General features: G+C 40.7%; 1 protein-coding gene across 16 annotated transcripts in view; it reads left to right on the top strand.

Annotated features, from left to right (window-relative positions):
- Positions 1-15905, top strand: part of MBNL1 (muscleblind like splicing regulator 1) — a 318050-nt gene that overhangs the window by 169936 nt on the left and 132209 nt on the right. For 9 of the 16 annotated variants that reach the window (XM_063132096.1, XM_063132104.1, XM_063132103.1 and 6 more), the window contains exon 2: positions 4402-5418. The exons of 3 other annotated variants lie outside the window; for them this stretch is intronic. In XM_063132096.1, the coding sequence (XP_062988166.1) occupies positions 5245-5418 (174 nt within the window). In that variant the 5' untranslated portion in view covers positions 4402-5244. 4 more of the 16 variants (XM_063132095.1, XM_063132097.1, XM_063132110.1 and 1 more) reach the window with 4 other exon arrangements.

Below are 15905 nucleotides of genomic sequence, written 5' to 3'. Positions count from 1 at the left end.
ACAGGAGAGAGTGGATACAATCAAAATGTTGTAGCCCTTCGAGAATGTAAAGGGCAACTGTGTTGCTTCATACAGCAAGCTTGGAAGTTAAAGTACTCTATCCTGCTAATTTATAATTGTTTAAAATCTCTTCTTAGGTTTATTTGATCCTTAGAATTTGGCTTGGTGTTTCTCACTGAAGTCACTAAAGTCAGATCAGAATGAGCCTGGTAGTAGTTCTTCCCTTTGGTAGAACCTTGAACTTATTCTCAGTGATGTCAGTTAAATATTTGCAGTTCAAGGGTTTTCAGACTTTGTCCCAATGAGACTTGTGGTGGAGGAGCGACGTGTTCGAACCAGGACAATAATGAAAACAGCTTTAGCACTCAGTGCGCTTTTTTGTCCCTGCTTGGGGAATAGGCACTCTATGTAAAAATAGAAGAGGGTAGAGCCACTGAAAGGATCTATGGCAAAAGGACAAAAGCTTGCTAAAAGCTCAGGAGAAAAACAAGGAGTTATGTCATTGTCTACCCGTGCAAAAATAACATACTCAAACTGGGAAAGGGATCAAGAAGTAGGAGATTATGATTTAGAGGAGCTCACCATGTTTTGAGAATTATTGATGCAGTGTTTTGGAGCAATAGTTTATATTACTTGATATTTTAATAATGCATGACAATTTAAACTAGAAGAAAAATTAAGGGGATTGTCCAGCAGTACAACATTGACATGGTCAAACTGGGAACAGGTAAAGGGGTCAAGAAGGAGGAGTTTATGATTTCTAACAGCTTTCTGCAACCTGGCACCCACCAGATGGGTTGGATTACCCACCATTCCCAGCCAGTATGGTCAATGACCATGCTGGCTGGGGATGATGGTAACTGTAGTCCGATATATTTGGAGCATCTTTATTGTTGGATATAAAAAATGATATGTAGATCATTTGAGGCTTAGTGATCCCAGTTTGAGACACTTTAACCATAGAGATTCTTCATTTGAGACAGGAAGGAGGTTCAGTTAGGCTGGCTGGTAATGGACATGGTGAATATCAATACTGGGCCTGGGACCAGTGATTGGGCAGGCATTGGTTTCATGCCTGGCTTATGGGCACCCTGGAAGTATCTGGCCAGCTATTGTTGGAAGCAGGATAAGGCGCTATGTTGACCATTGGTCTGATTAGCAACAGGGTCTTTGGTTTATGGAATTGAACATTAAATGTGGGTACTTCATTGGATTTGATTAAAAGATTATCTCAATTACTATTACCGTTTAATGTTTACATATCATGAGCAATGTGTTAAGTGGTATAGAGGACGGGATGTGAAATTTAGTACACTTCTTTACTTGGTGTTCTTATGTGTGGAATTGTTTCCCCCACCTCATGTATATTTCTTTGTCAGCACAGTATATATACCCATGATATTGTTTAATCGGCTTAATACTTGGCCAGTTTTCTAGTTCATTTTAGTATTTCAAATTTTCTATAGAATGTTGAGAATGCTGATTAAATTTACAACAGCATATGCAGGTGTGTTTTTTTTAAATGAAAACATGTTATAGCATATATTAAAGTGATGACAAGTAGGTAATACTAATCAGGCCTTTTTCAAGCAGGTCTATCATATTTACAGCATATTTTGGATTATAGAAGAAGTAAACATTTTGAACAATAAGGGATTACTAGAAATGGTAAAAATGCAGAAATTGTTATTCTGTTAGCAATCTCTAATTCACATCATGTAACATCGATTAGTTCTACCTTTGCATACTGTAACTTACTGAAAAGACTGATTTTTATCTATTCTTCCAAAGAGCATTTAAAGGGTGACGTGGTGTTTCTACTAAACGTTAGTGATTGCAAGATGCTCTAGATTCATAAATCTGGAATCGGGGCACTGTTTTTACAGGCCAAATTCCAGTGACATACCAAGATTGGCTGCAGCGTAGTCTGCATCTAATAACAGAGGATTTTTGTGTCCTAGTTGGTTAGTGCTGCACTTATGGCTTTTAAATGAGAAAAAAGTATTCCTAAGGGAATACCAACATTTGCCATGCCTCTTTGCACTAGCAAAGTACATCTGAATCAATGTATTAAAAACAGAATAGTTAATAGCCTCCCAATCTCATTGTTTATCTATTTGATTTCCTGGCTTTTTAGAGTTTAAGGCTGAAAGGGGAGTGAACCTGGTGAACCTGGTGAAATTCCCTCTTCATCACCACAGTTAAAGCTGCAGAGAGTGACAAGATTTAAAAGAGGGCAGGGCACCTGCAGCTTTAATTGTTGTGATGAAGAGAAAATTTCACCAGGTTCTCCATATATACAAATGACACCTGCTGAAATTTCCTTTTCAATACAACTGTTAAAGATAGAGGAGCCTTGTCCTCCTTTTCATATGGTCACCCTAGGTAAGGGTTTGAATAATAGTAGGCTGATCATATGGAAAGGAGGATAGGGCTCATGCATCTTTAATAGTTGTATAGAAAAGGGAATTTCAGCAATTCCCTCTTCATCACAACAGTTAAAGCTGCAGGTGTCCTGCCCTCTTGACCAGATACAAAAGAGGGCAGGGCTCCTGCTTCTTTAACTGTGGTGATGAAGAGGGGATTTCACTAGGTGCTGCATGCATACGAAAGACACCTGCTGAAATTCCCCTTTCAATACAACTGTTAAAGATACAGGAGCCCTGTCCTCCTTTCCATATGGTCAGCCTATATAATAGTGGTCCTAGGGGCACTTTGAGGTTGAGGGTAATTCACCAGGATTCTGCTTTTGCTTCCTAAAGTGAGCTGCTGACGAGATCCATGGCCATGGTCAATTCTCCCTAGCAATGGGAAAGGTAGATAGCATTACTCAGCTCAAGGCCTGCCAAATGCTGATGCCTCTGTGGGACTTTGGTGAAAATTGGCTGGTGCTAACAAACCTGAAAATGCATGGATGGAGAATTATGAAAGTGTTTCCATATAGCATCAAACATGCTCCCACACAAAAAGGGACACTTTGAACGTGTAGTTTAAAGATGCTATAAGCTAACGGAGGCAGCAGATGAGCCCTAATGAATTTACTGTTAAGTGTTTGTGAAAACCCACAGTGCTTTCCAGAGTTAACTAAACTAGAATTAAACCGTATAACGTTGTGGGCGCCCTTTCATATTCATTTGATTTATAAAATTTACAACAGCTCTTCTCTTTCCCAAGGGCCAAGAAATACCGCAGTTGTTTGCCTCCCTGAATAATAATCATTACCATCTTCATCTTTTCCCCCCTCTGGCAAAGAGGATCTTGACTAGTATAATGCAAATCAAACTGCTCACTGAAAGGAGCCATTTTAAGACGTGAGCTCCTGAGCAGAAGAGGTCTGGTGTGAATATGAGGCTGACAAACAGTAGGCATGTGGTGATGCTATATCTCTTTAATTCAGCAGCATATGTCATGTTGTTCAAATCAGATTGCCTGCTTAATATTTAAGGTTACTGTGATGCAATCACTTTATCCCCTGAGATTGGCTTTTGTGTTGCCAGGCACTTTGAGAGCACCATAACTCTCCCCTCCCCTTGTATGACCTAGGAGTTGTTGTTGTTGTTGTTGTTTTTGCCTGGGAGAGCAGTGGAGGTGTTTTTATTCCTATCTAACCAACTAGGCTCTATTGGCAGCGTCTCTGCTGACTGAACGGAATAGTTCCCTAGTACTAAAAAAAGTGAAGCTTTCTCTGGAGGAGGCAGGACTTATGGTTTAGAAGGAAGTGAATTGGATAGGTCAGGAGACTGTACCATTTGTGAACTCCCCTTTTCCTTTTATATTCATCTGTCAGATACAGTAGGCGTGCTCTGTGCTAGCTGTGCTCAATGCAAAGCAGGGAGAAAGCAGTTTTAAAAATGAGCTGCGGTTAGGAAGCCTGCTTCTTTCCCTCCCCTTCCTTTTTTACTACCCCTCCTCTCTCCCTCTGTCTGGACACCGGAGGCAGTTGTGCTCAAGTTGGAAGCTGTTTGAAAACTAAGATGGTTTAATCCTCTAACTGCATGTTGGGTAAATTCAAAACCCACATGGTCATCCTCTTGCAGTGGAATAAGTCGAATCTGATGGACATTTTCTCTGCTTATAGCATAGTAATGAACGTCTGACAGGCACGACCTTTCATAAGACAGCCCACACTATTGGCGTTCTGCCCAGAATATTGCTGCAACACTATCTGTGATTGGTTATCTCCCTATCATGCATTGCTTCAGAAGGGGAAAACGGCCCCCTTTTTAATAAATCTACGATGGCTGGCTGCAATGTGCTACCCTGTAAGTATTTTGTTTGAGACCGAAAGAGTATCATGCTGTGTAGTAGTAGACTGAAGGAGCACATGGGCAACGTTATTATGCTGTGAGACATCAGTGAAATGCTGCTTGGTAAATTTTAACATATCTGTTTTTTCTACAGGTTGGTACTAAGAAGTGCCTTTCCTGACGTCTCTGCTGCTTGGAACCGCTTCTAGAGCAGACTCTGCTTTTTGCCTTGCTTGCTGCCAGCTAGACTGCGACGACAGCACATCCACCCTCCACCTCTAGCCCAGCCACCCCTCCCCTCATTTCTACTTATAACCAAGAGAAAAGCTCTAAGCATCAGGCATTGCCCTAGGCTGCTTTAGTGATTCTTATAGAAATAAAAGTTTGCTGGAAAGTGAGCTGTCTTCTGCCAGAAAGGAAAAAAATATATCAAAGAGAGGAAAGAAAAAGAATAATTTCTTGATTTGTTGCTCTAAACTGCTGCATCTGCCTGTGCCAAACTAATCAATACCAATTGCACCACACCAAAAATTAAAAAATATATATATTGCAAATTCAGCTGTGTGGAGATTACCTTTCAGACAACTTTTTCCTGAGAGCAGCTTGGAAATTCTGTGTCGAAGGGTCTGCCACGTTTTGCTGCTTGCATTTTGGGCTCTGGTTTGGCACTCGGAATGGGTTACTGAGAGCACAAGGCTAACTCCAGGCCAGACTTTTAAATGGTCATATTACTTACGATCTTACCATTTCTCTAAGTACAAAAAACCCACCCCTCTTTTGATTGACAGTTTCATTCTGTGACTTTCTAGTGGGAAATCTTTTCCTTGCTGTCGTGACAACACAATTTTACATCTTTTAACGTTGGGCTTGGGGCTTGGGGAAATATTTTGGAGGTGACATTTTTCATCGTTTCCAAGTCTTATCAGTTTGGCCTTTTCTTTTCTTTTTTTAATTTGTTTGTTTCGTTGACAATTTTAACTACCTGTAAAATCTAAACATGGCTGTAAGTGTCACACCAATTCGGGACACAAAATGGCTAACACTGGAAGTGTGTCGAGAGTTCCAAAGAGGGACTTGCTCACGACCAGATACGGAATGTAAATTTGCACATCCATCGAAAAGCTGCCAAGTTGAAAATGGACGAGTAATCGCCTGCTTTGATTCATTGAAAGTGAGTAAATATTATCATTCTTTTCAAGGCTATGACAAAAATGATGACTGAAACATTTATTATCAGTAAAATTATTGAGCTTTAGGTAATACTATTTTTTACTCTTATTATTGTGATATTAATAATGGTGTTTTAAGGCAAGGGGAAAGCATGGGCATTTTCAGGGAGGTCAGGTTTTACCTTGGAGATCTTATCATTCCTGCATTCTTATCTTAGAAACGTATCTTTAGTTACAATTTTAAGAAACACCATTTGTAAATTCTAGAAGAGTAGCCATGTTAGTCTGTAGTAGCACAAATAACAGAGTCAGTTGGAGTCTTAAAGACTAACGAATTGACTTAAGCACAAGCAATTATAGGCTAGAGCCTATCTTGTCAAATGCATCTGGTGAAGTAGCCACCAGACTATATCGAAAGTACATTCTGCAATACGGTTGTTAAAATCTCTGGGGCATGAAATGACTGTTGTTTTCTTTTATGGAAAAGTAGACTGATCATTGTGTGTGTGTGTGTGTGTGTTTAGGGAAAATGAACAGACAAACTGAAAACGGTATCTTCTGAATAATTAGTTGGTGCTGTGAGTATATCTGTGTAATTGCTGTGCATGGTCAGCAGGCAGGAAGCTCAGGGTTTGAGAATATTTCCTTCTTGAAATTATGTTGGGCTTTAGTGTAACATTTTACTAATATTGTCAATGAAGAGATTATTTGTATGAATCTCAGCTTTGGAAATCAGGTTAGATGCTCAGAAAATTTAACTACAATGAATGAACTGTAGATACACTACAGCCTCAAGAAAGTATAAGATGGTTACGACGTCTATAAATGCTGTTTGCAAATATGTTTTTCTCTTCACCAGTGAGAATATCTTCATCCCAGTTTTCTATTGTTGCAATTCCAGATTTGTTTCAAACTGGTCATACATACTAGGGCTGCAATCCTATTTACACTTACTTGAGAGTGAACCCCATTGAGCATAGTGGAACTTACTTCCAAGTAAAGAGGCACAGGATTTCCATGTTCATCATTCCATAGTCCATCCAGGTGAAGTGCTTGACCTTAAAATTACATAGTCTCATTGACTTAAATGGAACTGATTTGTTTTAAATTTAAGTACCTAGGGTTCTTAACTGGGTGCTTGACAGTCAGGATAGCTTTGCATGTTGCTGAAAGCAATGGAAGATGGGTATATAAATTATTCATGCACCTTCCTTTTCAATTTCTTGAACACCATGCAAAAGAGACATGCAACATTTGTAAACCACCCAGAGAGCTTTGGCTATGGGGTGGTATATAAACGTAATAAATAATAATAAATAATAATGTGATGTATGAACCTGCACTTAGATAAAATGGAAGCTGAAGGAGAAATGTGTGTCTTTGCTTGTTTTCATTAACATGAAATTGTGCTGGTGCTATAGCCGAATATTTGGACTTGGAATTTTGCTTCAACTCTGCTGTGTTTATGACTGGATTAGTTTTGACTGACTGACTGACCGACTGTCTGGGCAATAGTCACAGGGCATATCTACAGTATGCTGATCGCGAGATCCTCCCCCTCAGTCCACATGGGCCGCATGACATCCCAGCATCGCGCCCATCATGGTGGCCATTTTTTTTACAGTGAGAATTGCTGGAGCGCACTCATACTCTAGAGAAAATTAAATGGTAAAAAAAAAAAAAGGCCCAACTCCCCTTCCTGGAGTGCCTGAAGAGCCCCGTTCCCAGCTCCTCGTGTTTACTCATGAGGAGCCAGGATGAAACCAGGACAGCCCCCACACCTCCTGCGGTCTTGGCATGATCCTGAGACTGCTGGAAAAATTGGGCTAAAAGGCCATCCCGGTTATCCCGGGGGAATGGAGGGATCTTCCCCCGTGCCCCCAGGATCCCCTGTGCATTACGTGGATGCACAGGGATGATCCTGGGACGATCCCTGGAATAAGGCATGGTGTAAACATGCCCACAGTAACTGTGGCAAAAGTCTTTCTTCTATGTTTATCTCACATAGTGAATGCACGTTATTCAGTATGCCATGCCAGTTGGTTATGTTACATTTCAGCTCAACATAGATTATCTTGATTTATGATGATTTTGAAAGATCTCATATCAAATGGCTGATGTTGCTGTTATGATCACTGAGTCATTTTTTTAAATATATGGTCGCTGTTTTTGGATTCTTCATAGCTGGCCTTAGATTTGTATAGAGCTTAGGAACCTTAATTGCTTAAACTGGTGAGCCCAGGATTGTCATTCTGTTTTGGTGGTTGGCAACATTTGCCATCTTTAAAGATTTGGGATGTTCCCCATTGGTCACTGCTGCTAGGGAATTTCAATCCATTTCATTGGTGTTTGTATGGGGCAGTGACAGTCACAGAAACACTGCTGCAATGAAGGAAGGATGCAACAGCTATGACACGGAACATACGCAAGATGTCCAATACTAGGTATAGCCATTGGAAAAAATATTACAAATATCATAATATATATAATAGTTTTTTAAAAATATATATATAATCATTATAGTGATGCATTCGAATTTTTGTTTTTAAAGTTTGTGTTGAGTTAAATCTTGCAATAGAATTGTTTGTCTTGTTGTGTCCAGGCCTGTCTCTGTCCATCTGAAACACAGAGAGAAAACTTTTTTGTGTCTAGCTACCATATATGACAACTTGGTGCTTGCTTATATCAGGATTGCATATATTTTCTCTTGCCTGTCTGGTCACCTTTGTTGAAGTAAGAATTGCCATGTCATATTAGGTGGGGAAGCCTTTTTAAACTAGAAGAGAGTTAGCTCCTCACCTTGTTTAAGTCCACGAACATTTTATTTATTTTATATCCTGCCCTTCGGTTTAACTGAGATTCTTGGAGCAACTTATAATTATGGAATAAAACAATAGAAACAAGGCATTTCAATGCAAAACTAAACTCAGCAACAGACTATATAGTGAAGGGAGGAAAAATCATCAGCAATTAACACTAAAAGCAGTAGAAGATTAAGATGTCAGTGTAAATTAAGAGGTAATTGCCTGGTGCTGAAAAGACAAAACGTTCAGTGCCAGGTGTGACTCTCTGTGGAAAGAGTTCCATAAGTGGAATGCTAGCACTGAAAACGTCCTTTTGCCCATTGCCACCTGCCTCACTCAGAAGGCAAGAACCCCTGAGAAAGGCCTCAGAAGGCAATCTTAGTACAACCTTCCCCAACCTGGTGCCCTCCAGATGTTCTGCACTTCAACTTCCATTAGCCCCAGTCAGATGGCCAGTAGTTAAGAAACCTGGGAATTGTAGTCCCTAATAAATGTAGGGCACCAGTCTGGGGAAGGCTTTTTTTAGTACTTGATTAAGTTCATGCAGGAGTAGGTGATGTTTAGATATTTGGGTCCCCATTTATGAGGCTTCAAAGATTGCAATCAGCACTTTGAATTGTGCTTGGGAAAGGACTGGTAGCCAGTGAAACTGCTTAAAGTCCGGTGTGATATATATTGTCCAATTAGTCCCAGTAATAGTCTATTTTTGGACTGACTGAAGTTTTCTAGTTATCTTCAAAGTAGGGGTGTGCACGGACCCCCCGATCCGCTTCTCTTCCAGATCCACAATTTGCGGATCGGGCCGCTTCGCTCCGCCCCGCTCCGCCTATAGTCCGCTCCGCTCCGCTGCGGAGCTCCGGATCCGGATCGGAGCTCCGCTTCCCCCCCCACATAAGCTTGCATTGAAAGCCAAAAAAGTATACAACTTTTTTTCTGTTAAAGTTAGAAACCTCACGTTCGGCACAATGACACCTCATCGATGTATACACATGCATGCCAAGACTCAAGCCAATCCCATCATCCCCTGATTTTGGGGGAATTTATGAAAATCGGACACCCCATTTGCAGACATGGGCTGTTCTCCAACGTTTTGACAGATAAAAAAAATTGAAGCAGGCACCCCCACAGATGCCATCTAGAGCCACATTCATGGCAAGACTCAAGCCAATCCCATCATCCCCTGATTTTTGGCGGGGCTCTAACCTTTTAACTCACCCCAATTCACACCCCTTTCGATACCTCCGTCAATTTTCACATTAGAAACCTCAAACTCGCCACCGTGATAGATTATCCAGGGATACACATGCATGCTGAGACTCAAGCCAATCCCATCATCCCCTGATTTTTGGGGAATTTATGAAAATCGGATACCCAAGTATCTCAGGGATTTAAAGCTGCAGACAGCTCAATGGGGCCATTTCAAAGGAAATCCCAACATGCCATGAATTGGGGAGTAGAGATAAACCTAAATATGAAGCTTCTTCCACACTTGAAAAATTGATTTGGAACTTCCAAAAGTCTAAGTGAGCGCAGGAAGGACTTCTCCCCTGAGTCAAAGCAAGACACACACAAACCATCCCTGCGAGGCGGGCAGGGGAGGAGGGAGGGAAGGCAGGCAGGCATCAGACATTTCTGGGGGCATAAGGAAGTGAGCCAAGGATAGTTTCAAAGCCAGTAATGCATATAAAATGGAATAATTAAATAAATAAATAAACAAAGGAGGGGTGGAATTAAAAGCAGCAGTGTTGCTGAATAAACAACAGAAGAATTTTTTTAAAAAGGCTATATCTGTCTTTTACCAGTAAGAGGAGAGTGGACGTGCCCAGGGGAGCTCATCCCCTTGCACCACATCTATTCAGTTGTTCCCCAAGGTTATGGTGGGTAGCAGTGCTGTATTTCCTATCTGTTATTTATTTGCTTAGTATATGATTTCAGGTTGTGTTTGTGCATTTGGTGGGGCTACTGTTTTAAAAAACACTGGGAAAAGTCCATTCAGACTAAGAAAGAGAAGTTCCCAGAATCCCAAGTTACTAGTTTTGTCTATCCCCTCCTCCAACTTTCGGATCATGTGATCATGACCGGGAGTTGACTCTGCCCCTCAGCCCTTCGAAAAGGTACCTTTTCCTGGTTTTTTTACATATGTTTTCCCAAAAATTCTAGCAAGCGAACCGCAGCACGCAGAGAGCTGAGAGTAGGCTCAAAATGACCCCCAGCCACGACTCTCTAAGCACAAGAAGTTTCAGAAAGATAGCTTAACAAACAACACAGTTATCCCCTATTCTTTTCCGCAATGCAATACTATGGGCGAAATTTTTAAAAATGGCGATCGGATCGCGCTGCGAAAAGAGAAGCGCTCCGCGTATGGGCGCTTCTCTTCGCCGTGCTTCTACGGGTCCCCGGTCCGCTTCTACTCCGCCTCTGGGCAAGGCGGAGCAGGCCAATTCACTTCTGATTCTCCGACTCTAATCGGAGCGGAGGACATCCCTACTTCAAAGGAAGCCCTGTGTACAACACATTACAATAGCCTGATCCAGAGTTTACCAAAGCATGGATAAGAGTGCCAAGCCGTTCAGGAGGCAGTAACAGCTAGCAACATAGTTGTAAGTGATGAAAGATACTTTGTGCCACTGATTCCACTTGAGCTTCCAAAGATAGGGCTGGATTTAACATTACCCCAGCTGTGAAAGTGATCCCTCCATAAATTACTTACAGGTATGGGTCGGTGTGTGGGCAAATGAACCAGTACACAGTGGCTAAAGTGTAGGACTGGGAGTGGGGAGATCCAGGTTCTAGTCCCTACTCAGCCATGGAAACCCACTGGGTGACTTTCGGCCAGTCACAGACTCTTAGCCCAACCTACCTCACAGGGTTGTTGTTGTGAGTATAAAATGAAGAGGAGGGAGATTATGTTCATCTTGGATCCCTTGGAGGAAAAAAGGCAGGATATAATACAATAATAAATGTGGCCTAGTAACTTTTGTGGTTTATTTGCAAGATTGGTTTATATGATCAGGGACCCATGGGAGAACAACTACTTAACTCCTTTCACAGCCTGATTTATTTTCATTATCCATGGTTCAAATGAGTCAACTGTAAAGAATAGATCGTCTGGATACTTATGGGCTTGGCTTATGTTTGATTCATCTTGGGGTAAGTTAGGGTGACCATATGAAAAGGAGGACAAGCCTCCTGTGTCTTTAACCATTGTATTGAAAAGGGAATTTCAGCAGGTGTCATTTGTATATGTGGAGAACCTGGTGAAATTTCCTCTTCATCACAACACTTAAAGCTGCAGGTGCCCTGCCCTCTTTTAAATCTGGTCACTCTAGTATAGCTCCTGCAGCTTTAACTGTTGTGAGGAAGAGGGAACGTCACCAGGTTCTCCATATATACAAATGACACCTGCTGAAATTCCCTTTTCTATGCAACTGTTAAAGATACAGGAGCCCTGTCCTCCTTTTCATATGGTCACCCTAGGTAAGTGGTCATACATTAAGGGTGCAATCTTATGCATATTTAGGCAGGGGAAAGTCCTGCACTTCCCAGCATGCCCCAGCCAGCATGTCTAAACATGCATAGGATTCCATCCCAAGAAAGTGGACTTTTTCTTGCATTTAACTCAGGCTTGTAAATGGCCAGTTGGTTAGTTTTCCTGGCAATTACGAATTATGTTTGGAAGTATGGATGATTTTCTTTTCTTGTTTTAGGCCATCACAAATGGTCAAAACAGATGTGTGCACCTGCAGTTAAACTATTAAATATTTACATATGGCGTTTCCATGAGATTTCACTTTTTGTGATACTATTCAGAAGGCTGATTTGATTGCTTGTGTGAATTTTCCACTCATGTGAGCAGTGAACTCACATGGAAAGAGGAAAGCAATGGGATATTACAGTTCAGCTTCTATGAGTAACTTTTGGTTTCACTGCACCAACTGCTCATGGAAGTTGACCTAGAATGTTCCTTGAAAACTCCTTGAGATACTATAGTTGTACTCTCCAGAATGCAGAAGTTGGTAGAATTACAAATCTGTAGGGTGCATACAAGAATATAGAGTAATTGTTTTAAATTTTGTAAGCCTGTCTGGTAAGGGATTTTTCTAAGAGGTGGGAAAATAATGGCATAAAATAAATGCATAAATAAAATAAATTCGGTATAGCAAGAGAGTGTGGCAAAAATAATTAACAGTGAGCTTTCCCCCAAGTGTTTTCAGAGAAAGCTCATAAATACCAAGCCAGTTGTGAATCGAAGGGAAGTTTGTCCATCACCACTCTCACATAATCAATAATCTTTATTTATCCTCTGTCAGCATGTTCTGAAATAACTTATGTGTCACTGGTCATAAACACAAGCCCTTGGAAAATGCAGATAGAATCCCCAGATATTTCTAGTTTTAACACGCTAGCAAATTACTTTAACTCATTTGCTTACTCAGAGTATTACTTGTGAGACACCCACTGCCTTTTTATTATTATTAATAGACGAAAAGTAATATAGAAAAAGTAATATTTCTATATCTGTCAGAGTATGGGGGGATGGAAAGATTGCAAAAATGATATGCAAAACGTTAATTAAACATAAGTATTTCTTAAAATTGAGATGGGGCAATATAGGTTCTGTTCTAGACATTATTATTTTAATAACTGGTGTATATATGTTATTAATAAAGCAAGATTGGGTTAGTAGTTTTGGGGTACTCCTAGATCCATCATTGTCAGTGGAGGCCCAAATGGCTGCGGCAGCTTGGAGTACCTTTTGCCAGCAATGGCAACTTCTGGACAGGGATAGCTTCCAGATGATGCACAGGTGATCCCGGGCTCAGGGAGGGATCAAGCCCTACACTTTGGGCCCGCTTTTTCTTGCAGTCTCAGGCTCAGCCTGAGACCGCGAGCGTGTGGCCCTTTTTTGTGGCTTTCCCCGGCTCTGCGTGATTACTGCGCCCATCGGGGCTAGGGTGGGGGGAGCGGGGAAAGTTGGTAAAATAAAAACCCCCACTTACCTTTGCTCAGGATCGATGGACCACTCCTGCCTCTTTAAGAATAAAAAAAAAAATGGTGGGCACGACGGATCTCTTCTTGAGCTCGTCACGCCTTACAAGTAAATGAGGGCGAGATCTCACACTATTCATAATGTGAGGTCTCCCCTCCTCTCCCCCGGATTTTCACTTAGGTCTAGCAAAGGCCTTACATGAGAAGGTTCCAAGTTCTGTCTGTGGCATCTTGGGTAACAGGGCTGGGGAAGATTCCTTAGCGCCCCTTGCTGCAAAAGTCAGAAAAGTAGACCACATCTGGTTAGAGCACCACAGCTATAATGCACCTTCGTATGCTCCTATGAATTATACTCAAGAGAGCTACAGTTAAATGGAGCAGGCTTTCCACCAAATGGTGCAAAGTAATAGCTGAATAACTTGTTTCAAATTGTGACACTCTATCTGCATATTGATGATTGATATATTCATTTAAATATATATTACTATTCATAAAAAAGATAGTGATGCACACTTTACAACCATCAATAAATACGATTTTAAACAAAAAAGGCCAATAAAATAAGTGTCAACAATAATAAGAACCCCCCCTCACACACACTCCAAGAGTAAAAGTGTCCTCTGAAAAAGAACTGACTTCAGCTGTTACTGAAAATATAATGGAGAGGAGGCTGAATCAACCTTTTCCCCACAGTATTCGGGTAGACACAGGCCTTAGCTAGACCTAAGGTTTATCCCGGGATCGTCCCTGCCTGTTCCCGGGATCCCCTGTGTGTCATTTTCATGAACAGGGATGACCTGGGATGATCCTGGGATAAACCTTAGGTCTAGCTAAGGCCAAAGAGAAGGCTCGACTCCTTGTACTGGCAAATGTAGGCTTTCCATAAGATAGAATCTATAACAAGCTCTCCTTAACTCTGAGGGCAGAGGTTAAACAGGAGGAGATGTTACCTGACATAATTAGGCTCTAAGCTGTAAAAGTCAAGACCAGCATTTTGAACTAGACTTGGAAACAAATTGGCAGCCAGTGCAGCTATCTCAAAATAGGTGAAACCTGAGAGAGCCTATCCAAGCCTGTCAACAGGCAGGCTGCTATATCCTGCACTAGCTGAAGTTTCTGAGCCTTTTTTTTCAAAGACATCCCCATGTAAAGTGTATTACAGTAGTCTAATCTGGAAGTCACCAAAGCATGAATGATGTTGGCTAAATGATAGCTAGCGCATGCATTGAGATCATTGACATATGGAAGTCAAGGAAAGCTGCTAAAGTAAAGGTTTTAAGTATGTCAGCAATATTATACAATGTATTCTTTATCACAACTGTCTGAGAACCTTTACAAACGTCTATTTATACCAGGGTTGTTCTGTACTACCTCTAAAGGGAAAATAAAGTTCCCTTGTCTCTCCCAATTTTAATAGTTTTTTGCAATGTGGAAAGTTATTTAATATGTGTTGTATTTTCTTCCAAAGTTACATTTGTTATTTATTATGGAGACTTTCAGGTAGTTAAAAGAAAAATGAGATTCTCCTTCGAGGTCAATCTGACTTTTCCCATTTAATGAAAGAAATATTAACTTAAAATATTGAAAATGAAATGTAAGCAAAAAGGTATTTGTGTAAAAAAGAAGATATATATTGTATATCAGGAACTAAAACGTTTAGTGTCGATTACATTTTACTGAGGTATATTTACTGTGCTAACATTGCACCAGGAAAAGCATTTATTAAATCATTAAAACGTAAAAATTTATAGAATTTTTGCCACTTTTAAAATGCAAATGATGATGATGATGATGATGATGATGAAGAAGAAGAATTGGCCCTGAAACCTAGCCTTTCTTATTGGAAAGAATATTGAATGTATGTATTTATTCTTCTTTATTCTTCTTTTTTTAGAAGTTGTCACTCTTTGTGCTGTATATTAATAACCACCAATGACATGTTCAGGTTAGGGGGGGGGACTTTTATCATTCAAGCTAGCTTGAATGATAAAAGGTGAGCAAGGTAAGGCAGAGTGGTTGTGCTTTTTCTCTCGTAGGTGCATTTGAGTATGAGACAGATATAGCCCAATGTGCTTTTGCTATTTTTAGAAAATTGTACAGGCAAAGCAAACACTTTCCGAGAGGACCCTGTGAAACGGCAGAACCATCAGCTGTGCTGTTTCAGTCCTTGTCCATACTCCTGGGTACTGTTGCACTTAGTATACTGTTAGCAGGTCATCTGGTTCAAAGAGAAAAATCAAGTTTATTGTAAGGCAAAATATTGGAACTTATATGCTTGTGTGTGTGTGTGTGCATGAGAGAGAGAGAGAGAGAGAGATGAGTCCCTAAAGAAGGAGGAGGAACATAAGTTCAAGGGTAGAATACTGATTTTGCCTGCCAGGTTCAATCCAAGTTAAAGAATCAAGTAATGGCAATGGAAAAGACACCTGCCTGAGATGCTAGGTAGCCACTGTAAGAGTAAAAAATATTGGACTAGCAACTAGCTTGGGGAACTGGACTGGCCAGTATAGAGGAACTAAGCTAGGAACCAGGAAGTCCTGGCTTTGAATTTAATCTCTTCCAGAAACTCAGTAGGTAGCCTTAGATGAGCTATTCTCTCTCAGCTTTGGTTCTCCCATCTGCAATATGGAAGGTAATAATACTGACTTACCTCACAGGGTTGTTGTAAGAATTACAACTAGATAATACATGTTAAG

The sequence above is a fragment of the Elgaria multicarinata genome, chromosome 8 (genome assembly GCF_023053635.1).
Source record: "Elgaria multicarinata webbii isolate HBS135686 ecotype San Diego chromosome 8, rElgMul1.1.pri, whole genome shotgun sequence".
NCBI lineage: Eukaryota > Metazoa > Chordata > Lepidosauria > Squamata > Anguidae > Elgaria > Elgaria multicarinata.
The sequence above is the reverse complement of the archived record's forward strand: the minus strand, read 5'-3'. Positions and strand labels throughout refer to the sequence as shown.